Source organism: Octopus bimaculoides, chromosome 30, assembly GCF_046866305.1.
Source record: "Octopus bimaculoides isolate indiv1 chromosome 30, ASM4686630v1, whole genome shotgun sequence".
Taxonomy (NCBI): Eukaryota; Metazoa; Mollusca; class Cephalopoda; order Octopoda; family Octopodidae; genus Octopus; species Octopus bimaculoides.
In genome coordinates this window covers 19,004,393-19,032,135 of record NC_142957.1, presented here as the reverse complement: position 1 = coordinate 19,032,135, position 27,743 = coordinate 19,004,393, and the positions used below count along the sequence as shown (strand labels likewise).

Here is a 27,743-nt window from a genome sequence, read left to right as displayed (position 1 = left end):
GCTAGCATGGGTTGGACGATTTGACTGAGGACTGGTGAAACCGGATGGCAACACCAGGCTCCAATCTGATCTGGCAGAGTTTCTACAGCTGGATGCCCTTCCTAACACCAACCACTCCGAGAGTGTAGTGGGTGCTTTTACGTGCCACCAGCATGAGGGCCAGAAACCTGAAAGCCATGAGATAATGCATGGCTTATCCAAAACAGTGCAAATGAGTAAGTGTTACATCTAACTGACTAATCTGGATGATAAAAGGGTCAGACGTCCTCTAAGTTAAAAAATAAAACTGGTTGCAAGTTATTTTAATTTGCAGGATGTAAAACTCTGCAGTCTTTCATTAATTTCTCACCTTTCAACTTTTCCTCTAAAGAAAGATTGTGTCTGAAATGTCAGATTTTCCTCTCCCCATAACAAACTCACTGTACGCTTTTTATTATATATTATACATGTGCGTACGTATATATATATATATAATATACACATATATGCACTCATAAATTACATATTTGAACAATATATTCTCACATACACACAAATATATGTGTGTGTAGGATTGTATATGATGAAACTGTTAATTTATTGATAAACACAAAAATAAATATTAATCATGACATAAACATCAATCTAAACAAATAATAATAATAAAAATAATAAATTAAAGTCCTGAAAATTACAAAATTACAGACACATAAAGCCATGCATATATATATTTTTTCACAGATTGATTTTACCTGTAAAATGTTCAATGTTGCTTGATGACATGGTGTGGTTATGTAATGATGTAATATTATGCAATAACCGGTCATGCTACGGAAACATGCACAGCATCGAATTAGCCATCTATTCATATTCTTTTATTATATATACATACATACATATGTACGCTTGTGTATATATAGATGCAATTTCTCTTATAGACTTAGAAAAAGCATGACAAATATGAAAAAAAAACAGACCCATCAAATGACAAGATAGATAGATGTATGGGTATTACAATGATCGTGGATTGTGTGTGTATACACACACACACACACACACACATATATAAATGAAATCAAATATAATTCTTTCTTTTATTTTTTTTGGTGGGGAGCAATGGACCTCAAAGCAGATAAACAATAGCATAATAAATATTGAGTTGAAAAATGTTTGAGTGGAGTCGAAAATTTGGACAATGTGCACCACTTCTTAGCATAACACTAATACACACACACACATACATACATATATATGTATGTATGTATGTGTGTATATATAATTCAAAGTATACATTGCAGTACATACTCCATGCTTTAGATAAGAGTATAATGAGCATAACAGTTTAATGATGTGAAAACATACTTGGACAGTTGTAGATCCAAAAGCATTTGATGGGTCAATCAACACCCAACCCACACAATTCATTAGACTGACCCCAAAACTATAGAGATTGCATATATACATACATATATATATATATATATATATATATATATATATATATCAACATAACTTCTCTCTTTCTCTGTCTCTCTCTCTCTCTCTCACACGCATATATATTTGAAGACACATGGTTGAGTGATTATTTTCAGAATGACATGTAGGGTGGGTGCGAGAGACCAGATCTAGCTAGTTTGAATATAAAACATGGAGAATACTTTGGGCCAGACATGGATGACCAGTTTAACCCTTTTGTTACCATATTTCTGTTGAGATGCTTTGTGTTTCTTTCAATTAATTTTAAATATAACAAAGAATTTAGTAAAATAACTTAGTTATCATTAAGATAGTGTCAGGAACATAAATTGTGACTAAGGTTTGTTGAAAGATTTTAATTGAGAACTTTTAAAATAAAGGTATTTGTATTACAGAGCCAGAGACAGCTTCAGGCAGGTTCGTATCGAAAGGGTTAAATGCTGAAGCATTTTAGATTACTTTACCTTTTAGATTAATCTCTCAAATGTAATCCTTCTTTATTCCGATTGTTTTGAATTAATTGTGGATTAACCCACAGCCTTAAGATTACGATGACATGATTGTTTAGTTTTAGTATGACATTGCAGGGTAGGTGCGACAGGCTAATTTAGCCAGTTTGAATATAATGCATGTAGTCTTATATATATATATATATATAAGCTGTTAGATCAGGTTATGAAAGTTACAGAGAGGGTCATAGCCCAACTAATTAGGGAGCGAATCAATTTAGATGAGATGCAGTTTGGGTTCGTGCCAGGTAAAAGCACTACTGATGCCTTATTTCTAGTGAGACAGTTGCAAGAGAAATACCTAGCCAAGGATAAACCTCTGTACCTGGCTTTCGTTGACATGGAGAAAGCCTTTGACAGGGTCCCCCGATCCCTTATCTGGTGGTCAATGAGGAAACTTGGGATAGAAGAATGGCTAGTGAGAGCTGTGCGAGCCATGTACAGAGATGCGGCCAGTAAGGTGAGGGTTGGAAATGAGTACAGCAATGAATTCCGGGTAGAGGTAGGGGTCCACCAAGGTTCCGTCCTCAGCCCCCTATTATTTACCATAGTCCTCCAGGCAATCACAGAGGAGTTCAAGACAGGTTGCCCCTGGGAGCTCCTCTATGCTGATGACCTTGCCCTAATTGCGGAGTCACTATCAGAACTAGAGGAGAAGTTTCAGGTGTGGAAGCAAGGTCTAGAATTGAAGGGCCTTAGAGTCAACCTAGCTAAAACCAAAATCCTAATAAGTAGGAAGGTAGATAAAACACAAACCCCTTCAGGTAGATGGCCCTGCTCAGTATGTAGAAAAGGAGTAGGTAGTAACTCTATAAGATGTACCCGGTGCAAGCTATGGACACATAAGAGGTGCAGCAACATCAAAGGCAGGTTAACTAGCAAGTTAGTTTTTGTTTGTGGCAGATGTTCAGGTGCAATAAAGACTGCAAACAAACAGGAAACAACTTCTATCTCATTCCAGGGTGAAAAACTAGAGGTAGTCGATAGCTTCCGCTATCTGGGCGACCAAGTTAGTAGTGGGGGTGGGTGCGCTGAAAGTGTAGCTGCTAGAATAAGAATAGCCTGGGCAAAGTTTAGAGAGCTCTTACCCCTGCTGGCGACAAAGGGACTCTCACTCAGAGTAAAAGGCAGACTGTATGACGCATGCGTACGAACAACCATGCTACATGGCAGTGAAACATGGGCTGTAACTGCTGAAGACATACGTAAGCTCGCAAGGAATGAAGCCAGTATGCTCCGTTGGATGTGTAATGTCAATGTGAATACCCGTCAGAGTGTAAGTATCTTGAGAGAAAAGCTGAACATTAGAAGCATCAGTTGTGGCGTGCAAGAGAGACGATTGCGCTGGTATGGACATGTGGTGAGAATGGAGGAGGATAGCTGCGTGAAAAAGTGCCACACCCTAACAGTTGAGGGAACCCGTGGAAGAGGTAGGCCCAGGAAGACCTGGGCTGAGGTGGTGAGGCAAGACCTTCGTACATTGGGCCTCACCGAGGCGATGACTACGGACCGAGACCTTTGGAAATGGGCTGTGCGTGAGAAGACCCGGCAAGCCAAGTAAGATCGTTGCCAGTGCCCCTGGACTGGTTCTTGTGCGGGTGGCACATGAGATGCACCATTTTGAGCGTGGCCGTTGCCAGTACCGCCTGACTGGCTCCTGTAGGATTTTCGAGCGAGATCGTTGCCAGTGCCCCTGGACTGGCTTGTGCGGGTGGCACATAAAAGACACCATTTCGAGCGTGGCCGTTTTCGTGCGGGTGACACGTAAAAGCACCCACTACACTCTCTGAGTGGTTGGCGTTAGGAAGGGCATCCAGCTGTAGAAACTCTGCCAAATCAGACTGGAGCCTGGTGTTGCCATCCGGTTTCACCAGTCCTCAGTCAAATCGTCCAACCCATGCTAGCATGGAAAGCGGACGTTAAACGATGATGATGATGATATATATATATTTCGTTTTGGATTTGGTTTGCAAGATTTTTTATGTGATTTCGTGTGTTGAAGCATATTCTTTTGTGTCTGGGGAGAGTCATTTTCTTATTGTACCTTAAAATTTAACACACTCACTGGTAAAATTTCCACTTATTTCTCAAGAGAGTCAAGACTATTGAAAAGGTTGCAAGACACAACGAAAATTTTAGGAAAATAAAAATAAGATATAAGTGGAAATTTTACCGGTGATTGTGTTAAATTTTAAGGCACAATAAGAAAATGACTCTCCCCAGACACAACAGAATATGCTTCAACACACAATATCACATGAAAAATCTTGCAAACCAAATCCAAAAAAACGAAATACACAGAAATGAACCCACGCTTATCGAAAACAAACCACAGACGGTCAAGGGGACACAGCTCCACAGACCTTATATCCCCAAATAACTTAGAAACAACAATCAGAAAATCTGGACGTAATCTTCATGGCATCCTACATAGAAATCAAAGGCACAATAAGAAAATGACTCTCCCCAGACATCATCATCATCGTTTAACGTCCGCTTTCCATGCTAGCATGGGTTGGACGATTTGACTGAGGACTGATGAAACCGGATGGCAACACCAGGCTCCAATCTGATTTGGCAGAGTTTCTACAGCTGGATGCCCTTCCTAACGCCAACCACTCAGAGAGTGTAGTTTCTTAAACTGGAATCAGGATGAAGAGGTTAAGAGGGAGTCACTGTATGTGACTGTGTCAAAACAAATGAAGATAAAATGAGGAAAGCAGAGTATTGGATTAAGTGAAGTAATTAGTGCAAGATCTAAGGGAGTAGGTGATGGACAAGGAAGTAAATGACATCACCACCATCAACATCATCCTCCTTTAATGTTAGTTTTCCATGCTGGCAAGATGGAGAGCTGCACCAGGCTCCAGTCTGATTTGGCTAATAATAATATTAGGGATAAAAATCCAAATTTACACAACATCATCATCATCATCATCATCGTTTAACGTCCGCTTTCCATGCTAGCATGGGTTGGACGATTTGACTGAGGACTGGTGAAACCGGATGGCAACACCAGGCTCCAGTCTAATTTGGCAGAGTTTCTACAGCTGGATGCCCTTCCTAACGCCAACCACTCAGAGAGTGTAGTGGGTGCTTTTACGTGTCACCCGCATGAAAACGGCCACGCTCGAAATGGTGTCTTTTATGTGCCACCCGCACAAGCCAGTCCAGGGGCACTGGCAACGATCTCGCTAGTATATATATATATATATAGTCTATGTGAAGGCACATGAGTCAGTGGTTCGAGTGTCAGGCTCACAATCATGAAGTAGTGAGTTCAATTCCTGGACTTGGTAGTGCGTTGTGTTCTTGAGCAAGACACTTTATTGCCAAAACAAACTGAAGATCCTGGCACAATCCTCTGGCTTACCAGCGCTTGTCAAAGCATCCATCCTATGCCAGCATGGAGAACGGATGTGAAATGATGATGGGTAGGGGTAATTATGTCGAATGTAGCGAGTGGTTTGTTTTATATTATATATATTTCGTTTTGGTATCTGGTTTACAAAATTCTTTACGTGAATTTGTGTGTTTAAGCAAATGATATTGCGTCTGGGGAGGGTCATATTGTCTTAATGCCTCATCATTTAACACACTCACTGGTTCAATTTCCACTCATTTATTATTTATACTTGTCTTCCAAAATTTTCATTACTTTCACAACTTGCCACCTCCCTTACAATTTCAGGCCTTGTGCCTTTAGTAGAAAGGATTATTATTATTATTAGAATTATTATTTATGCATCACTTTGTTAGACAGATCCAAAAGGATTCAAGGATGCTGTATAAGTAAGCACCACATTCTGTTAGTAGATGTAGTCATGGCTCAAGTGATGAGGCAGAAAGGGTACAAGACCGACAAACTCACCACGCCACAAATGGCTAAAAGCACCGTACACCTGTGGGGAGCCAACAGAAACCGGCGAATGGAAAACAACTATTTCATCACTTAAATCGCCTGGAATAATGAATAAATCATTTTTAAAAAAAGCATGGAAAATTCACAAGTACAAAGATATATCTATATATATATATATCTATATATATATATATATATATATATATATATATATATATATTACACACACATTCATGCATACATACATGCACACACACACACGTACATGCATATATACATGATAAGTCCACATGACTCTGTAAGGAGCAAGGCACTGGGTACCCAGTTTCTCTAGCGTATATACGTCCAGTCTTCCCTGCTCAGGATGCCGGCTGGTTGTAGGGAGCAATTCTATTTGAAACACATGTAGCTGATTAAATCATTGACTGACCTTCATTCTTTGCGGGGTTTTTTCCCTAATATTCTCTGTGATCAATTTACCAAATTTATTCAGTCTTTGAAATTCGGTTTCATACATTGGACATGCCACAGAAAGTGAAATAACAACCTGTGTGAATTCCTGTTGCTTTAACTGGACAATTTAGATAGCCAGGTTCAATTTGTACAGAGTGCTCCAAGGGGTATTTATCTGGATTTATTATGATGCATTGTCTTGAAGAAAAGATAATTTTAATGAAACAAGAATTTTATGTTGTGTGTGTTTTTTCTTATATACTTGTACTGGTCTATCTTGTTCAAATACATGCCATTGGGTACCTCAAGTTATTCCTCTTTGCTCATTTTTCACAGCAGAATTGACACTGATGCTGGTGCCATGTTAAAAGCATCCAGAACATTCTGTAGTGGTCAGCATTAGGATGGGAATCCAGCTATAGAAACCATGCCAAAACGGACGAAGAATCCTGTTGTGGTGTCTGGCCTTACCAGCCCCTGCCAAACCACCCAATTCTGGCCAGCAGACATTAAATGATGATGATTATGATGAATGATAGACATATAAAATATACACACACGTGTGTATACAAGGGCATGTGTGTGTGTGTGTGTGTATACATGAAAAAGTGCCACTCCCTAACAGTTGAATAGCTGCATGAAAAAGTGCCACTCCCTAACAGTTGAGGGAACCCGTGGAAGAGGTAGGCCCAGGAAGACCTGGGCTGAGGTGGTGAGGCAAGACCTTCGAACATTGGGCCTCACCGAGGCGATGACTACTGACCGAGACCTTTGGAAATGTGCTGTGCGTGAGAAGACCCGGCAAGCCAAGTGAGATCGTTGCCAGGGCCCCTGGACTGGCTCTTGAGCGGGTGGCACATAAGATGTACCATCCTGAGCGTGACCGTTGCCAGTACTGCCTGACTGGCCTTGTAGGGTTTTCGAGCGAGATCGTTGCCAGTGCCCCTGGACTGGCTCTTGTGCGGGTGACACATAAAAGACACCATTTCGAGCGTGGCCGTTTTCGTGCGGGTGACACGTAAAAGCACCCACTACACTCTCTGAGTGGTTGGCGTTAGGAAGGGCATCCAGCTGTAGAAACTCTGCCAAATTAGATTGGAGCCTGGTGTGGCCATCCGGTTTCACCAGTCCTCAGTCAAATCGTCCAACCCATGCTAGCATGGAAGGCAGACGTTAAACAATGATGATGATGATGATGATGATGATGCATGTATGTCTCTTCTATTTTTTAATTATTATAAATCTTCCACTGAGGAGGGAGCCAGTTTCCAACAAAGATACAAAACTTCATCTTTGGGATGTATTTAATACAGACAAATTCACATTTGGAACTTGAGAAAAGTCTGATTAGGCACGGTTTCTATGGCTGGATATCCTTCCTACCAGCAACCACTCTTGATAGTGTAATGGGTGCTTTTAAATTCCACCAGCACAGGTGCCATTTGCGTGGCACCAGGATCTGCCATTCCTGCAGTTTTACTTGGCACAATGCCAAGCTCTCGGTCATTTGTCATATATAGATATAGCTTATATGCTTGAAGTCCTTTTATGTGAAACATTTTTGAGTGTCCTCCTAAAAAGCTCCTCCTGTCTTATTTTTCCCAGCTACCACTTATTGTTCCCATCTTCTGGAGTAAATCTATGGAAAGGTTATTAGTCTGATGCCAGTAGAGCGCAGGATGAATATAACAAGAAATTTTGGATGAGAATCTGTAAATCTTTTAATGGACTGCCACATACGTTGCCACAAACTACATGCTTTAGTTGTTGTATTCCTTCCTCATCCAGTGAAGTTCTGCAAAATCTAAGTTTGTGGAAACATATGTAGCAATGCATATACCCTTTAGCATTTACACTGGTCGTATCCAGCCAAATTATTCCACGTGATTTATGCTCAAACTGCCCAGATCTGGCCTCTCACACCAAGCCTACAATATCATTCTAATAATAAACAATCACAACATCAAAACCTCAAAGCAACAAGAGAATGATTAATTCGAAACAATATGAAGGAAACAGTATTACATTTGGCAGAATAATCTGGATGCTAAAGAGTTAAAACACTTAGAAATTCCCATCCAAAGCTCTTATTGCTGTGTGTGTGTGTGTGTGTGTGTGTGTGTGTGTGTGTGTGTGTGTGTGTGTGTCTCTCTCTCTCTCTCTCTCTCTCTCTCTCTCTCTACACACACAATCGCAACGGAGAGCCAGATCATGTAATTCAGCAGTTTCCAGTGGCCATACAGGGTGGTTATCAACCATCAATGATATAAACTAATCCTTATATACACTCTCCAGGTAACTAGCACAGTACTGTATGTTCCAACACAACATCCACTTTTTCATGTTAACACTGCTTCTGTCATTAATTATGTTTATTTTTATATATATAGATTGGAGCCTGGTGTGGCCATCTGGTTTCACCAGTCCTCAGTCAAATCGTCCAACCCATGATAGCATGGAAAGCGGACGTTAAACGACGACGACGATGATGATGATAAATCTATTATCTTTTTCTTGTTTATTTAAGTGATAAACTTGGGGATTTGGAGTGTTGACTCCTCTTTGTAGCAAAGCTGGTACATTAGGTATCCCTAATTTTTATATATACACACACATATATATATATATATATATATATATATATATATACACACACACACTCACATATATGTATATATATAAAACTGATGGTGTATTTTATCAACCTGATAAAAGAGTAGAAAAGCTGACCAAAGCAGGACACAACAGCAGCAGCAGCAGCAGCAGTAACTATGACAACAGCAACAACAACAACAACGACAGCAAAAAATAAAACATGGAGTAACTGACCTCGGATGAGATTGTCGACTCTTTCTTTGTCTTTTTCTACAAAAAGTGCCGCAGCAAAGAAGGCCGCGCCACCGAGGACACAGACAAAACATGTAATGTAGAGGGCAGCACGGAGTGTGATGAACTGCAGGAAGTTGGTCTTTTGCATGTACTCGGGGTAGGTCGAGGACAGGTGGTCGGAGATCTGTCGATGCAGGAGGAGAAATAGATATGGTTTATTACATAACATGATGGAGATGGAGAAAGGGAGAGAGTTAAGGACTGGGGGGGAGGAGGAGGTAGAGAATAGATGCAGTGGGAGAGACAGGCAGTGAGAGGGGGCGGGGCAGACAAGGGAATGATGGAGATCTATACATACACAAAACACACATATATATGTAGAGAGAGACAGAGAGAGAGAAAAGTAGAGATAGATAGATAGATAGATAGATAGATAGATAGATAGATAAGTAGGTAGATAGACAGAGAGATAGATAGATAGATAAATAGACAGAGAGATAGACAGACATTCAGAAACAGAAAGCTAGATGACTATACTCACCAATCCAATCAAATAAGGGCTGCCAGCATCACCAAACATGTGGGAAATAATGATTTGAAATGACTCAGCAAGTGACCGTCTTGTAGGAATGACCACATACTGCAGCACAAAGGAATAACAATTATTACAAGAAGAAGAAGAAGAAGAAATAATAATAATCCTTTCTACTAAAGGCACAAGGTCTGAAATTTGTGGGGAGGGGACTAGTCAATCACATCGACCCCCAGCGTTTCACTGGTACTTAATTTATCAACCCTGAAAGGATGAGAGGCAAAGTCGACTTCTATGGAATTTGAACTCAGAACATAACAACAGGCAAAATACCACAAAGCATTTCATCCAGTCTGCTAACAATCTGCCAGCTCACTGCCTTTAATAATAATGATAATAATAATAATAATAATGATGATGATGTTTTCTATTATAGGTTGGTGTTTTTTACGTGCCACCTACACAGGAGCCAGTCCAGTGGCACTGGCAACAACCTTTCTCAAATGTTTTTTCATGTGCCAGGAAGTCAATGCTGGTAACGGTGCTTTTCACGTGCCATATACATATATATATATATATATACATACATAACAGGCTTCCATGTATTTGGGTCCACCAAATCACTCACAAAAAAACATTGGTTGGTGTGTGTGTGTGCATAGATAGATGGAAAGATAGATAGATATGCAACAAGCTTCCACACAATTTCTGTCTACCAATTCACTCACAAATCTATGGTACATGCATATGTATGTGTGTGTGTATATAAATATATACATATACACTCACACATAAACGTGTGTGTGTATGTGCAACCTGTCCTCCACAGTAGAAGTGTTAAGGCCACATCCCCTGGTGAAGAAGATTGGCCTACAAGGGTCTTGTGCCAGTGTCCCATACAAAGCAGCCAGCACCCTGTGGGTTAGGAAGGGCTTCCAGCCGTAGAAACCATGCTAAAGTAGATCAGAGCATGGTTTGCAGTGCTTTGGCTTCCCAACCCATCCAACCCGTGGACATTAAAGGATGACGACGATGATGATGATGGTGATATATGCATATAAAACAGGCTTCATCCAAATTCACTGCCAAAGCTTTGGTCAGCAAAAGGCTACCGTAGATGTCTCTTGCCCAACGTGCCACACAGTGACACTGAACACTGGGCCATTTGCTTATGCTTCAGTCATTAGCCTACATAAACTAACTTTTGGTTATCTTGGCTGTGAAGGAGCTAACCCTGTCCACTTGAGATAATTTCAATAGAAGAGGTTGTAATTGATAGGTTCAAAGCTCAATTAATAAAGAAAACCCATAAATAGAGTGAGAGGGGGGGGGTTTAAAGGTCAACAGTTTTTTTTTCTTTGATTTTATAAAAACATTGACATAGAAGATGTCTTTGTAGGGATCTGAGTTTTTGTCCAACACGCCAGACATTAAAACATACACACACACGTTAGATCAGGGGTCCTCAACCAAAGCTCCCAGGGCCATATGTGGACCCTGATGCTCTTCCCTCTTTAAATATAGTAAATTTTTGGTGCAGATCCCTGGATCTGGTATGATATTAAAAAAGGTGAAAATCACTAGACGAGACGCAACCCCAACACACAGGCCACACACACAGCTGCGGTGTGCTTACGATTCTGCCATTATTTATATATAGATATACATATATGTATATTCAGACAGATATACATACATACATACACTTGCATACACATACATACGTACATACATACATACAGACATATACATACATACACACTCACATATACTCCCAGTTCACTCACCACCCCCTCCCCACAAGCGATGACGACAACAACAACAACAACAACAACAACAACAAGATTATCTTTGCTTCTTACCAATAAAATATCTGCCACAATTGCCCAGTTGAGGCACAAAAACGTCTCCCCAATAAATATTAAAACCTGAAACAGAGACAGAAAAACAGATTAATTAATGGAAAAAACAGACTAACGACAGTAATTAGTCATGGGAACTGTAGTGGTGGTGGTTGTTGTGATGGTGGCTGGTGGGGGTGGGGTGGAGTTGGTCACAGTATTTGTACTGGTAATGGTGGTGATGTCGGTGGTGTAGGGGTTTTTCCATCGGAAGATCCCTGCACACAATAGAAAGAATCTGAACATTTCCCCACCACCAAAAAAGAACACAAGCAATAACCAGTGGAGCTACATACCCAAGAGGCTGTGATGGAATACTGCATGGTAACCAGGGTAAAGAATAAGAACGGGGTGCACAACAGTATCCCGTTTGCACAGATGAGAGGGTCCGCTCGAGGGTTTCGTCTCCTGTAATACTGTGCAGCAACAGAGCCAGCAGCAACACCAATGAAACCAGCTGCACACGTGATGACGCCAAACTTTAGGCTAACGCTGAAAAGTAGGGATTTTAAAAAAAGGGTTAAAATTAAATAAGCTGAAAAAAAAAACAAAAAAAAACGTGATGAAATAAGATAACGGAGAAGAATGGTCCTGGGCCCAGCAGTCCTGTCCAACTGTCAAACACAGACCTGCATGAAAGATGGACATTAGCCATTTATGTTTAAACCCAGGCCAAATATCCTACTCGTTTTATGTTCAAACTGGCCTGATCCAACTTCTCATACAGACCCTGCAATGTCACTCTAAAACTAAATAGTCCAATGATCAAAATCTCAAAGATTATGAGATTATGTGATTATCCCGTGATTGTCTATTTAGGGGACAACTGCCTGCCAAAACAGGTGTTGGATAATCGACTGGGGCAAGGATGTCTCCAGTGCAAGCCATGCAAGTATTTCAAAAACAATCTTAAATACATTCTGAAGTAGATCAATATTGATGCTACAACTCAAGAAGATGGCTGCAGTCATTTCAGTGAAAAGCCACGAGAAAAGGAAAATGGGGAAGATAGAAACAAAACAAAATCTAAAACAACAAATATTTGAAAAAAAGAAACTGCTGACTTACTCTGCCATTTCTGCTGATCCATCCAAGAGACGTATGGCATCATACATAAAATAGGGAGCCCAAAGGGCCAACGCTCCCGTCACAAATGCAACACATGTGAAGCCAATAGTTGAGAACAGGAAACTTTTACTGAAAACAGATTAATCAATATGAGAGATAATAAGTATATATGTATGTATATGTGTGTGTGTGTATATATATATATATATATATATATATATATATATATATATATATATATATATACTACATATGTGGAAAATCGGTGTGTTTGTTTGTGATGTTGTTATCTAACTCCTCCTCCATCGTTTTATTGATTTTGATGAAACTTGACAGATGAGTAGAACTCAAGTCTACACCAATGCCAGAAAGGGTCGACATTGCACAGTGCCAAAGATCCCAGCAATGCCATCATGCTTCAGGACCACTTACCACAACAGCCCGGGTTTCAGGGGCCCACAGCTTTTTAATATTCTCCCAAAGAGTCTGAGGAACCTGCACAAAGTAGATGTAGGTGTTTTTAAATCAAGGCTGGACCGCTTCCTGTTGAAAGTCCCAGATGAACTTACCTCACGGCAAGAGATGCAAATGAGGGTAGCTACATCAAACTCCATTGCTAAGAGCACCCACTGAGAGTGATCGTTGCCAGTGCTGCTGACTGGCTTCCATGCTGGTGGCACGTGAAAAGCACCATTCAAGCGTGATCATTACCAGTGTCGCCTTACTGGCATTTGTGCCAGTGGTACATGAAAAACAGCATTCTAGCAAGGACATTGCCTGTGCTGCTGGACTGACACCTGTGCAGGTGACATGTAAAAACACCATATGAGCATAGCCGTTGCCAGTACTGCTCGACTGGCCCTCGTGCCGGTGGCATGTAAAAGCACCCACTACACTCTTGGAGTGGTTGGTGTTAGGAAGGGCATCCAGCTGTAGAAACTCTGCCAGATCAGATTGGAGCCTGGAGCAGCCATCTGGCTCACCAGTCCTCAGTCAAATCGTTTAACCCATGCCAGCATGGAAAGCGGACGTTAAATGATGATGATATGCATATATATTACATACACATATAAATATATAGACAAGTCAATACGACTTAAGTTGTGTCTCCTGGAACCAACTGATGACATAGTGTGAGGTATGCCTCTATAATATATATGTATGTGTGTGTGTGTGTGTGTGTGTGTGTGTGTATAAGTTAATACAATTGAATTTTGAAGGTGTTATCTAAAATAAACATAATTTTCTTTGCACATATTGTTATATATATATATATATATATATATATGCACACACACACACAGACATACATACACACACATATATATGAACATAAATATACAAACAACAGGCTTCTACACAGTTTCGTATTTCTGTATTGCCCACAAGGGGCTAAACATAGAAGGGACAAACAAGGACAGACAAACGGATTAAGTCGATTACATCGACCCCTGTGCGTAACTGGTACTTAATTTATCGCCCTCCAAAAGGATGAAAGGCAAAGTCGACCTTGGCGGAATTTGAACTCAGAACGTAACGGCAGAGGAAATACCAGTAAGCATTTCGCCTGGTATGTTAACGTTTCTGCCAGCTCGACACTTCTACACAGTTTCTGTCAACCAGATCCACTCAGAAGAGTCTTGTCAACTTAGGGCTGGTGGCTCCAGTAGAAGACACTTGCCCAATGTGCCAAGCAGAGGGACAGAACTTGAAAGCATGCAGTCGGGACAAGCAGCTTCTTAATTGCACACCCATGCCTACACCATAATGTTTTAAAGTCCTAGACTTTATGAATTGTTAACATTTGAATTAAAAGTAATCAGTTGTCTATAATCTAAACATTGCAGTGTTTGTTTGAGGAGGTTATCGGTGAAAACAATGAACTATAAACATTGGTGACCCAAAACCCAAAGAGTGTCCTTGAGCAAGATTTGTCAAACATCAAATAATTTATTGAGGTCAACTAATTTTAAAAATAATTAGTTCAGATTTGAAATTACAAAAACTCATTTCAAAACATCAATCAGTATTCAATCCCAAAGTGTTGTGTTGAGTCCAACTTTTTGCAACATTTTGAACCCATAACCAAGCCATTCACAGTATTTTGCACATTAGGAAGATTTCTCACTCGGCAGACAGACAGGTATAGAGACATCCAGTCCGTTTCCAGTGCTACCCCCACCCCCACCAAACTGATGGACACATGCATTTCAGAGTGGTTATCTCCTTTTCAGTAACTGAGACTAGAAATGTATATGATGGGCTTCTTTCAGTTTCCATCTATCAGATCCACTCGCAAGGCCTGAGGCTATAATGAAAGACATTTACCCAGGGTGCTACGCAGTGGGACTGAACCTGGAACGATGTAGATGGGAAGCAAGCTTCTTACCAGAGAGTCGGGCCTGTGCCTCCACACTGCCCCTCTCTTACCCATCATCCCATCTGAGAGCAGCGAAAGAAATGAGGAGAGGACTTACTTTTTGAGAAGAGCCTTTATGTCTGTGAGGTATGAGGTGTTCTTGAGGTGGGTACCCCCTTCACTGGACCCCCTCTCAGGCTCAACCAGAAGAAAGACAATCAGCACGGTACAGATTATACCAAGTGGGGGTGTGACCTAGACAGGGAAATAACAACAACAATGAAACATGTAGTTATTGAGAATTCAGGGATGGTTTAGTTAATGCGGGTGGAACACATGAAACTTACATGCAAAACAAAAGGTTTTGAGTTCAAACTCAAATAACAATTCAAAATAATTGTATCCACAACACTGTATGAGGTCCAACCAAAAACCATCGGAACTGTTGCTATGGTAACGAAGCTTCTTAAGTACGTAAAGTGAAGTCACTTGGCACAGATTGACCTTGGACGCTGTTGTTATGGTAACATACTAAGTTATAACGTTTTCACTCTCTTCTATTGTTTATGTGCTTGGAAGATCAGGGGTCAACTGTGCAGGATCTCCTTGATTTTGTTGAGGAAGGGGTCAACTGTTTGGAAATGGTCCTTAACAGCTGATGGATCATGGATCTATGGCCATGGCCCCTTTCCTGTTTCCAAAATGCAACTTGAAAGGAACAAGATTTGAAGACATTGAGGAAATCCAAACGAGACAGCTGTTTGCTCTCCCCAAAAAGGAGTCCCAGGAAACGGGAGTCCATGGAAATGATGCCAGATAAAGTGAGGGACTTCAGAAGGGGACGACTCTGAAGGAGCTGTTGTTGTTTCCTTTTTACAGCACCAATCCGGATACGTTTTGATTAGACTTCGTATAGTATTCACTCAAACCTCTATTAACGAACCAGTATTTTATTTAATTATCTTCTAGCCGTTTCAATCCATGCATGGCCACCACCTTGAAGGGATTTTAGTTGACTGAGTTGACCATAATACTTGTCAGTTTTTTAAATCTTGTACTTAGTCTATTGTCACTTTTGAGGAAAACCATTAAGTTTTGGGGACATACACAAAACAACACACACACACATAATATACTACATGTATGTATGATGGGCTTCTTTCAGTTTCCATCTCCCAAATTTACTCTCAAGGCATTGGTCAACTCAGAGCTATAGTAGACAACATTTGGCACAAGATGCCACACAGTGGGACTGAGCCTGAAGCTATGTAGTTGGGAAGCAAACTTTGCAACCACACACACACCTATATTCTTTTCTACTGTAGGCACAAGGCCCCAAATTTTGGGGGAGGCAGCTAGTCGATTAGATCGATCCCAGTACGCAACTGGTACTTAATTTATTGACCCCGAAAGGATGAAAGGCAAAGTCAACCTCGGCGGAATTCAGACTGAGAATGTAAAGACAGACTAAGCATTTCGCCCAGCATGCTAACGTTTCTGCCAGCTTACCACCTTCACACACACATATATATAGTAAAGGGTAAGGACCCCCTTCGGTCATGAATGACCATGGGATTGCACCTAGAAAGTTCCCCTTCGAGGCACAAGTCCAGGCAAGGTTGTTTATGGAAGGCCAGCAGGTGCCCATGCATACCAGCCTCCCCTCTTCATGCCACCAATGTTATCCCAAAGGAAAGGCAAAGGGGGCTGATATAGCTTGGCACCAGTGACATCGCAACTACTACTACCACTACCACCACCACCACCACCACCACAATAAACAAACACATTTCTCATTCAACCAAATTTCAATATAATCCTTCCATGCAATTCTGACACATTTTTTGCTACTCCGGTCTTTGTCCTGTTAATGCTTTGTTGCAATTACGAAAAGTAGTAGTGGTGGTAGTAGTAGTAGTAGTAGTAGCAGTCCTCCTTTCATGGAGTGCGTCTTTAAAGTTAATATATATATATATATATATATATATATATATAAACAGGGCTGGAAGCTTAACCAAATAAAATTAAGTAAAAGATAGAAAGTGCTTTTAGTACATACCCTGAGAGCGTACTGCCATTTACCGATAGCAGAGGCAACGTTTGAACCAACGATGTAACCGAGTCCACTGGAACAGAAATTTTGAACATGCTAAAACCATTTTATAAGACAGCGTAAAGGAAATGAAATAATGGTTAGTGATCTTGATCGAAGGGCAGCAATTTTAAAGGGAGTGGACAGTCAACACCATCAACCCCAGTATTTGCAAGGACGAAAAGAAGAGTTGACTTCAGCAGAATTTGAGTTCAAAACACAAAAGGGTCACAACAAATACTGCAAAGTGACTTTTTTTTGTCTGAGATTCTAATGACTCTGCCAGTTAACCATCTCAGGTGAATGTAATCTTATAATGAAGTTGCTTATTAATTAGAGGGGAACATGTTGAAGAGCATAGGCTCAGAACATGAAAAAAGACTTTCTCACCTTCCCAAGCATCAAACGAATACATCTGTTTGTAGTTTATACACCTGTCTTTGTCTTTTGTTTTTCTGTAAATTTCAACTATACACACACACACACACACACACAATGGGCCTTCTTTAGTTTCCGTCTACCAAATCCACTCACTTTGGTCGCTCTGAGACTATAGTAGAAGACACTTGCCCAAGGTGCCACGCAGTGGGACTGAACCTGGAACCATGTGGTAGGGAAGGAAGCTCCTTACCACACAGCCATGCCCATGCCTGCCTACTCAAATTCAGACAGAATTAAAAAGGCTTGAAGGCAAAGAAGGGACCTATAGATTCAAAAAGGGGTTCATTGACAGAAAGCTTAACCCTTCGGCACTCAGATTATGTAACCCTTCTTTATTCACATTGGTTTCAATTAATCCTGGATTCGATGATGTGATTTATTTTTAGAAAGACATTGTGGGGTAGGTGTGGGAGGCCAGACCTGACCAGTTTCAATTCTAAAAGATTGAGTGGTTGTGTGGTAAGTAGCTTTCTTACCAACCACATGGTTCTGGGTTCAGTCCCACTGCGTGGCACTTTGGGCAAGTGCTGGGACTGTGTGAGTGTAGGTATGAGAGAAGTTGTGTGAGTATAGGTATGAGTGGGGCTGTGAATAAAGATATGAGTGTGAGTACAGTTCTGAATGTGTGTGTGTGTAAATGAGTGAGTGAGAGTGATGATAGTAGTACAATGAATGGAAACAAACATAGAACAGAATTGAAAAAAAGAGAAGACAGGAATTGAAACCTTACCTGCCAACCGGGATAGCAAAATAAAAAACCATCAACATCCGAGATCGCATATCTTTGACGAAAAGGTCAGCAATAATGGTTGGAGCTATGGTGGAGTAGGTGGCCTCACCGATGCCAACGAGGGCTCGAAGGAAGAGGAACAGATGAAATTTCTGAAAGAGAGAGACGAAGATGAAGAGGGGGATGGAGAAGGGGAACAGTGAACTATGGGATACCATCACCCCTACCACCAATGGTGCCTGGTGGTGAAACTGAACTCAAAACCATGTGGTTGGGAAGTAAGTTTCTCAACCTCCATGGCCTCAAATCTCTCGAACTGACACTCCACCGATTATGATGATAAGGCTTGCTCATGAAATTAACATACAGGTGATTGAGTACTCCACAGACACACAAACCCGTAACATAATTCTCGGGGAGATTCAACATGACACAAAATGTGACAAGGCTGGCCCCTCTTCAATTACAGGTACAACTCACTGATGATGACGATGACGACACTGATGATGATGATGATGATACTGATGATGATGTAGACAACAAAGATAGATGCAATGAGGCAGGGGGGGTGCCTCCTGGGAAATGTAGACAACCAAGGTAAATACTTACATCTCTGCCAACAAACGACCCTGCCAGGGTCAAACAAGACCAGAAGAATATGCCACAAGCCATGATGTATTTGCGATTGTAGCGGTCTCCAATGTAACCGAATATCGGAGAGAACAACATGTAACTGACGATGAAGGCCGTCTGCAAGAGTCCCAGTTTCGTATTGTTGACCCCATAAAAGCTTTGTACACTGTGTAATACACCTGCAACAATAACAACATTATTATTATTATCATTATTGTTATCATTATCATTATTATTATCATTATCATTATTATTATCATTATTATTATTATTATTATTATTATTATTATTATTATCTTTGAGTTCAAATTCCACCGAGCTCAACTTTGCCTTTCATCCTTTCGGGGTCAATAGATTAAGTACCAGTGTAACACTGGGGTCAATATAATCGACTAGTCCCCTCCCCACAAATTTCAGGCCTTGTGCCATATATATATATATATATATATATACATATATATATACATACGTATACACTCTCTCTGACCTTAATTATGATATCCTGTCCCAGACTCCAATCCACTTACAAACCAACCAAGGCAGACACATGTGTCTACTGCAGATCAATAATATATTGATTAGGATTAAGGGTTAATTAAATTTATTAATTAAGTCTTAGTTGTGTGAACTTACATCGTGAAGACAGCTATGAGAGAACAGAAGTCAATTAAAAGAAATATGGAAATACTGAATTTTTTGCTCCTCAACCACATGGTCCCAGGTTCAGTTCCACTGCACAGCACCTTGTTATCCAAGGGAAAGGCAGAGGCTGATACAACTGCGCACCAGTTAATGTCGCAACTCATTTCTTCAGCTGAAATAAAATGTTTTGTTCAAGAACACAACACACTGCCCCATGATTGTAAACATGACGCTCTAACCATTGAGCCATATGCCTTCACTTATATACTGGGTACTAGGAATGGAAACAAGTGTAATTCGGTCGGCAAATAGCTTCTAACATTCTGGCTAAACTTTTCACAGCTACAGATAAACATCGTCCCAAATCGAACAAACACCATAAACTCTTTAATAAAAGACACAAAATAGCAGAATGGTTTTTTTTTTTTTCCACCAGCAAAAACGGAGCACAAACTATAGCAGTGCATAAAACAAGGAGAAAATCCTGAATTCCAGAATGCAACAGAAGACAGCAGCAAAGTAGATGGTAGAAAGGATGTCCTAATCTCCATATTCATTGTGATTGTCATGGATAGACACTCAGTAAACTATTCATACTCCAGCGAAGCAAACTCAATATCAACCCATCGGATGGATTACAATGGGATTGCTCACCCCAAGTAATCCTAGGTGATCCTTAAAACTCAATGCAGCTAGCCAGAACCAGGATTATAACTGGTGGTGCCATGTAAAAAGCACCCAGTCCACTCTGCGACTGTTAGGAAGGGCATCCAGCCATAAAAGCTGTGCCAAAACAGACGCAGAAGAGTCTGGTGCAGGCTCCTACCTGGCCAGCTCCTGTCAAGGAGACGTTAAACGGTGATGAGGATGAGGATGTATGTCTGTATTATACTTTTACTTAGAGTGAGGCCATGCTGGGGCGCCACCTTAGAGGTATGTCAAACAAATCACACGCCTCTACCTATTTTTTAAAGCTTGGCACTTATTCTATCAGTCTCTTATACCAAACCATTAAATTAGAGGAACATAAACAAACCAACACCGCTAGTCGGTCGTAGACAAATGCGTGCGTGCACGATGTTTCAAGGCTTTTGCCAGCCCGGGGGCCACAGTAGAAAACATGCTCAAAATGCCACGCAGTGGTATTGAACTAGGAACCATATGGTTGATAAGTATACACGAAGCAAACGCCTATACGTATTATATATGTATTAAGTATGTAAGACATGTATATGTATATATATGTATATATGTATATGTATATGTATATGTATATATATGTATATATATATGCATATATGTATATATGTATATATATGTATATATGTATATATATATGTATATATATGTATATGTATATATATATATGTAAGACATATATGTATGTAAGACATATATATATATATATATATATGTGTGTGTGTGTGTGTGTGTGTGTGTGTGTGTGTGTGTAGAATGAAATTATAGATTCTGCACGTGATTCCCCGATCTGTGGAGAATTTGTCTTGCATGGTCTGGTCCGTGATGCAAACAAGAAAACTTGGTGACAGCTGCTTTAGAGCACAGATCTGTGTCACCAGGCTTCGACTGGACATAAACAATATCGACAACAATAATCTTAATCAATTATTCGCAAATTAAATTTAGAATAGCAGTGTTTAAAACGAAGTGGGGGCAGTGATAAAAGTTTTTAAAAACAGCGACTTTTCTTCACAGACAAATTTGATGAGTTAGCAAAGAATCGTGTTTGGTTTGAGAGAGTGTTTGCGTGAATGTGTCTGTTGGTATTGTTTTAACGGTGTATTAGAGTGGTCAGGGCCACTCAACCCGAATCTACGCGCTCATCGGGATGCTCTGGTTATTATAGTGGGCAGCGATCGAGCGAAGGAGTAAGCAGGGTCCCGACATTCGTAGCCGAAACCACGCGTCCAAGGAGTGAATCCATCCGCCTATCGGATCGGCTGCTACCCTTCGATGCACGGATCATAACCCTAGGGGGGGGTTGACAAATTAAGTACCAGTTGCGTACTGGGTCGATCTAATCGACTGGCCCCCTCCCCCAAAATTTCGGGCCTTGTGCCTGGAGTAGAAAAGAATATTAAATAGTATTTTAAAAAATATTTAATTTTTAGTGTATTGTAGGTGTATAATCAATTTCTAGCAACAAAATCTTCTATGGACCGCCAAGAGTCGTATTAATGTCAGTTGAAAATCACTAGTTCAATCGAAAACCGACCCAAGTTCATATTCTTAAACCTGGTAAATATTCTATCGGGGACATAAACGGACCAACACCGGTTGTCAAGCTGTTGCGAGGAACAAAGACACCCACACACACCTACATACACATATCGTACCATCGTACACACACAACATCAACACGTGGCTAGTATTTGATTTTATGGGCCCAAGTGGGAAGATAAAAGGTAAAAGCTGACTTCAGCGGGTTTTGAACTCAAGACTGCAAGCAATCGGAACAAATATAAGATGGGGATTTCAACTCACAACCAATTCACCGCCCTCAGAACTTTCAAAAGAGGGAGTCTACGAATACTTATCAGATGGTGTACATTATTAATAGATCAGAATTTAATATTAAAATACATCGGCGATCGCGCACGATACAAACTATTACCTAAATCTACGGAATGAAACTAGAAATCTTGGAAAGAAAAAAAAAAGTGATGTGTGTCTGTGTGTGTGTGTGTGTGTGTGTGTGTATGTGTGTGTGTGTGTGTGTGTGTGTGCTCACTCAATTTTTATTTTCACTTGAAATTAAAACTTCGACAGGATTCGAACCTGAAATGTCAAGGGAGTTAACGGAGGAAGTAACCTCAATAAAAATAGAAATTTTATGACAAAAGAAAAAAAGAAATAAAACCCTTTTTTTTTTAAATCGAGACAAGAAAAGTTTAGGGTTAGCGCATAGAATAAGAGGATGAAGGTGTGTGGACAGGTTCCACAGTCTTGTTTATCGATACAGCCGACTGAAACCGGAAGAAATGGCTACGAATCCGATGAGTATTTTCTACAGAGCTGTCACAAAACAGTCATTTTAGGGGGATTATTTCCTTCGTCGCTGAAAAAAAATAATCGTCCAACCCTCTAGCGATTATTAAAAAGCCATACTTAATAAACGGACGATAGAACGAAACTCGGTTAATGAGAGACACGTGAAAGGTTTGAAGACAAAAGTAAATACCACGCCACTGCACCGTTTGGAGACGATGATTCGTTAATTAATTAAATAAAATCTATATTAGACATTTAATATCTTACCTGCAATGGTATATCTGTCCATATAGTTGAGAAGATTGATGGCAAAGAGGATCCCGACGGAAATGTAGGCCCTCCGTGAGTTGATCGGGTTCGAGGAGAGCACCTGTACGGTCGGATTAGTGGCATCGCTCTCGAAACTGCGACCCTCATCCGAATCGACGATCGGGGCCGTGTCTGAAGCATCGTTGATCAGTTCGGGCGCCGGAATGGTTTGTCCTTCGACTGATACGTAAGGCAAAATGGTGTTGATGCTAGGACTGCGATTGTTGTCGCTGCCTCCTCCGGCAGATGAGGAGAACATAGCTTGAAGAAGACGACGACGTGGTGGTGGTGATGAGGAGGACGATGATCGATGGCGTTGTTGTTGTTGTTGTTGTTGTGATTGTTGACCAGTGTCGGTGGCGGTGGTCGTGGTTAGGATGTCGTTTAACGGTACTGTATCGTCAAAGGGAGCATCCAACACCGACAACGACTGATTCACCCCTCTGTCTCCCCTTCCTCCTCCCTTCATGGGCAGAGTTCAACAGCGACGACTACGATTATTATTATTAGTAGTAGTAGTAGTGTTGTTGTTGTTTATTATTATTATTATTATTATTATTATTATTATTATTATAATTATTACTACTACTACTACTACTAGTACTCGTACTACTACTACTACATACGTTGTTTATGGTGGTGGTAGTGGAGAACATCACGTGGAGGGAGGAGTATGTCGAGTAAGTATTGAATGAGAGGAGGAGCAGGAGGAATAAAAAAGAGAGAGAGGAGGAGAGAAGACAACCAATATATAATTTATATGGATGTAATATATATATATATATATATATATATATATATATATATATATATATATATATATACACACACACGTTTGTGCGTGTGTGTGTAGAGAAACTAGAGGGAGGGAGTGAAGTGAAAGACAGTAGATGGAGTTATAGAATTCGAAACAGCAAAAAGAAAGAAAAAGCAGTTATTATAAATGACTCAGAAATTAATCACGCACCCTTAGATACATATACACATACACGTGTTATATATATATATATGAGAGAGAGAGATTTATGCTTGTATATATGTATATACATACACACACGCACGCACGCATACACCCGTGACTTATCAGTAGAAGTGGTCGAAGGTGGCGAGACAAAGAGAATCAACGGGACAATAAGATGTTACAATACACACACACACACACATATATATATATATATATATATATATATATATATATATATATATATATATATATATATATTATATATATATATATATTCAAATATACACACTTCTATATATTCATATATATCATATATGTATGTATATAATCACACACGCCCAACAAACTGCTTATCAAAGTGCAAACTGTTAAGACTGATCAAACTTTGATATTGAAACAGATCATACGATGTGTATACATAGAGCTGTAGATAGATATCGATAGATAGTCCTGTTTACCTTAGGACTTGTGGAGTTGTGAGGTAGGTCCAGTAGTGGGGAGGATGGGTTTGATCTCAACACATCACACCATGTCAAGCTGTTTGCATATATATATATGTATATAAAGCATACGGGTGTGTGTGTAGATCTGTCGGACTACGTTGTAGCGCGTGGATTTTGGTTTGTGGTGATGTCTATTAACAGTGGATGCGTAATCAAATGAGAGCACTATGTCTCTCAAACGTGTTAAATGAGGGCACGATGTGTAGATATGCCTCAGATGCAAGGAGAATATCTGTTAAATGCTACCAGTGCTGCCTAAATTGTGTTAAGTGCTTAGTCGTGTTTAATGGGAGAGGATGTGCTTTATTTGGGTGTGGTACTGACCTAACGACGGCTTTCGTATTTTTATTCCTAGGATTTAATATAATATGAAATATATAATGTAATATTATGGTAAAATGAATATAATTACTAATTAGCAAAATTCTAAATGCTAATAAATGTAAAAGATTATAAAATTATCAAACAGGATGTTTGTTAAAAATTCGGGATTATCTTGAAAAGAAATCTTAACGGCAGAAAAACGGTTTCGGTTTTGAGTTGGGTTGCTTTATAATTCTAATCGTAGTTGTCAATAGTAATTAATTATAAATATAATTACAACGATTATATTATTAATAATGATTTAATTAGTACAAGGCTGGAAGTGCGCGATCGTTTGGATTTCGCGCACTTAATTAGTTAATTTCTAACGAAATGATAATTAAAAGTGAGACAACAGAATAAACAATTAAAAAGAACAGAATGAAAGGTAAATAAAATAAAAACGATACTACAAGAACTTGTGAAACGGCTTAATTAAGGGACGGAAACGGTGACGGTTGAATCTTCGGTGGAATCGAGGAATGTTGAGAACCATGCCAGATGTTATCCTGTTAAAACAATATACGTCGGTCACATTAAATGTCACGGACATATGCAGGGGGGCTGCATCGGTGCAAATGTATTCATATATTATATATAAAAAAAACAAAAAAACATCTATGATGATCGTCAGGATGGTTGAGATTCTTAAAATTAGAGTTAATTATCAAATGTCACACACCAAACATTCACATGTCCCACTCGGAAATAAATCACGCAATTCCACGATCACGCGCGCGCGCACTACGACGATCTCGTTTCGTATTTCAGGCAAACAGCAATTCATATTACACATACACACACACACACACATGCATATATCTTTTATCTTTTACTTGTAACAGTCATTGGACTGCGGCCATACTGGAGCACTGCCTTGAAGGGGTTTTATTCAATATAGATAGATGAGTGCAGTTTCACTTGGAAGACTGTTGGGGGTACATGAAAGGCACCCGTTACACTTTTGAAGTGGTTGGCATTAGGAAGGGCAACCAGCCGTAGAAAACCCTGGCAAATCAGACTGGAACCTGGTGCTGCTCTCCAGCTTAACAGTTCAAATCAGACCATCCAACCCATGCCAGCATGGAAAGTGGACGTTAAATGATGATGATGATGGTGATGACACACACACACACACATATATATATATATATATATATATATATATATATATATATATATATATATATATATATATATATATATATATATAAATCAGACTGGAGCCTGGTGTTGCCATCCGGTTTCACCAGTCCTCAGTCAAATCGTCCAACCCATGCTAGCATGGAAAGCGGACGTTAAACGATGATGATGATATATATATATATATATATAATGCATATATGGTTTCAAGCATTGATATTTGCCACATCTAAATGCATTTAAGTATAAAGAGCAAATCTACTTCTCTAGCATTACCTTAGAAAATGAAGATACCTTACGGTATGTCCTGGTCTAGCATAGACCATGGTCTCCCATTCCACCCACTACAGATGGTGGGCTGTTATCATTTCTACGACCACATTCCCTCCTTTCATTGATACCCAGCCTTGTATGTCTGATTCTGCTTTATTTTTTCCCTTTATCTGTCCGTCTTTACATTTGCTTCTCCTAATTTCTTTGGATAGGAATACCCCTCCCTCAACTTTGCCCACACTTCCCTGAACTAAATACCCCTCACTACACTGATTAATATCTATCTAGTACAAAGCTCTTATCTACCTGTCTTTCTCACACCAGAGTCCATTATTCATACCTCCTCTCAGCATTCATTTTCCCTCTCTACCGAATACTATCTAATCATCCTTTCTGATCATGGATTTACCCGATCTAATTGGATTTAATTGAACCTCTCCTCCTTCTTGGACATAATGATCTCTCCAAGGATGGAATCCCCGACTCATGGAGTTGACAAAGCGTTCCACAGCTGTCAGAGGCTGTTCTTTTTAACCATTCGTTATGTAGCTAAATTAAATTCAATTAAGATGAAATAAAAATAAATTAAATTATATGCCCTTGTCAAGACTTACCTAGCCACTTTCCAACTATGTAGTGGTTGCCATTTGGAAGGGCATCCAGCTGTAAAAACTTTGCCAAAACGGACTTCCTCCTGTGCTGGTGCCATGTAAAAAGCACTGAGTCCACTTTGTGGGGTGGTTGGTGTTAGGAAGGGCATCCAGCCGTAAAAACCCTGCCAAAACAGACACAAAATCTGGTACTTCCATCTGCCTGGCCAGCTCCTGTCAAACCGTCCAACCCATGCCAGCAGGGAAGGCAGATGTTAAATGATGATGATAATGATGATATAAATCATCATCATTATCGTTTAACGTCCGCTTTCCATGCTAGCATGGGTTGGACGATTTGACTGAGGACTGGTGAAACCAGATGGCTACACCAGGCTCCAATCTGATTTGGCAGAGTTTCTACAGCTGGATGCCCTTCCTAACGCCAACCACTCAGAGAGTGTAGTGGGTGCTTTTGCATGCCACCAGTACGAAGGCCAGTCAGGAGGTACTGGCAACGGCTACGCTTAGAATGGTGTTTTTTACGTGCCACTTGCACAGGAGCCAGTCCAGCGGCACTGGCAACGACCTTGCTCGAATGATTTTCTAAACGTGTCACTGGCACAAGTGCCAGTAAGGCGACACTGGTAACGATCACGCTCAAATGGTGCTTTTTTACTGGTCACCGGCATGGAAGCCAGACAGCTGCTCTGGCGATAATCATGCTCAGGCAGAGCTGTCAGTGCTCCACTGGCACAGGTGCCAGTCATCGAATATGGTTCAATTATGATTTTGACTTCACTTGCCCCAACAGGTCTTCGCAAGCAGAGTTTAGTGTCCAATCAAAAAGATGTGTTATACTACTCTTCCGCCTATACAAAGACAGCCATACCAGCAATCCAACACATCTCCATCATTAGCTGCCTCACGGATATCATTATGGCATTGATGCACGTCACAGACCTAGATGCAGGTTTGTGTTGTAAGGATGACAAATAGCTGTGTGGTGTGTTTGTATACCTGTGGATGTGTATGCATCCTTGTGCATGGGTGGATGTGGATGGGGGTGCTATATCCGGT

General features: G+C 40.3%; 1 protein-coding gene across 8 annotated transcripts in view; it reads right to left on the bottom strand.

Annotated features, from left to right (window-relative positions):
- Positions 1 to 27,743, bottom strand: part of LOC106882598 (protein spinster homolog 1) — a 75,134-nt gene that overhangs the window by 13,470 nt on the left and 33,921 nt on the right. For 5 of the 8 annotated variants that reach the window (XM_089346193.1, XM_089346195.1, XM_089346196.1 and 2 more), the window contains 9 exons: positions 18,841 to 19,043; positions 18,232 to 18,383; positions 17,028 to 17,094; positions 15,087 to 15,223; positions 12,610 to 12,738; positions 11,838 to 12,033; positions 11,503 to 11,568; positions 9,650 to 9,748; positions 9,109 to 9,292 (listed from right to left, as the gene is read on the bottom strand). In XM_089346193.1, the coding sequence (XP_089202319.1) occupies positions 9,109 to 9,292; positions 9,650 to 9,748; positions 11,503 to 11,568; positions 11,838 to 12,033; positions 12,610 to 12,738; positions 15,087 to 15,223; positions 17,028 to 17,094; positions 18,232 to 18,383; positions 18,841 to 19,043 (1,233 nt within the window). Of the gene's footprint in view, positions 1 to 5,835; positions 5,926 to 9,108; positions 9,293 to 9,649; positions 9,749 to 11,502; positions 11,569 to 11,837; positions 12,034 to 12,609; positions 12,739 to 15,086; positions 15,224 to 17,027; positions 17,095 to 18,231; positions 18,384 to 18,840; positions 19,044 to 22,785; positions 23,589 to 27,743 lie in introns of those variants that run through there. The other 3 variants (XM_089346192.1, XM_014933336.3, XM_014933335.3) reach the window with 2 other exon arrangements.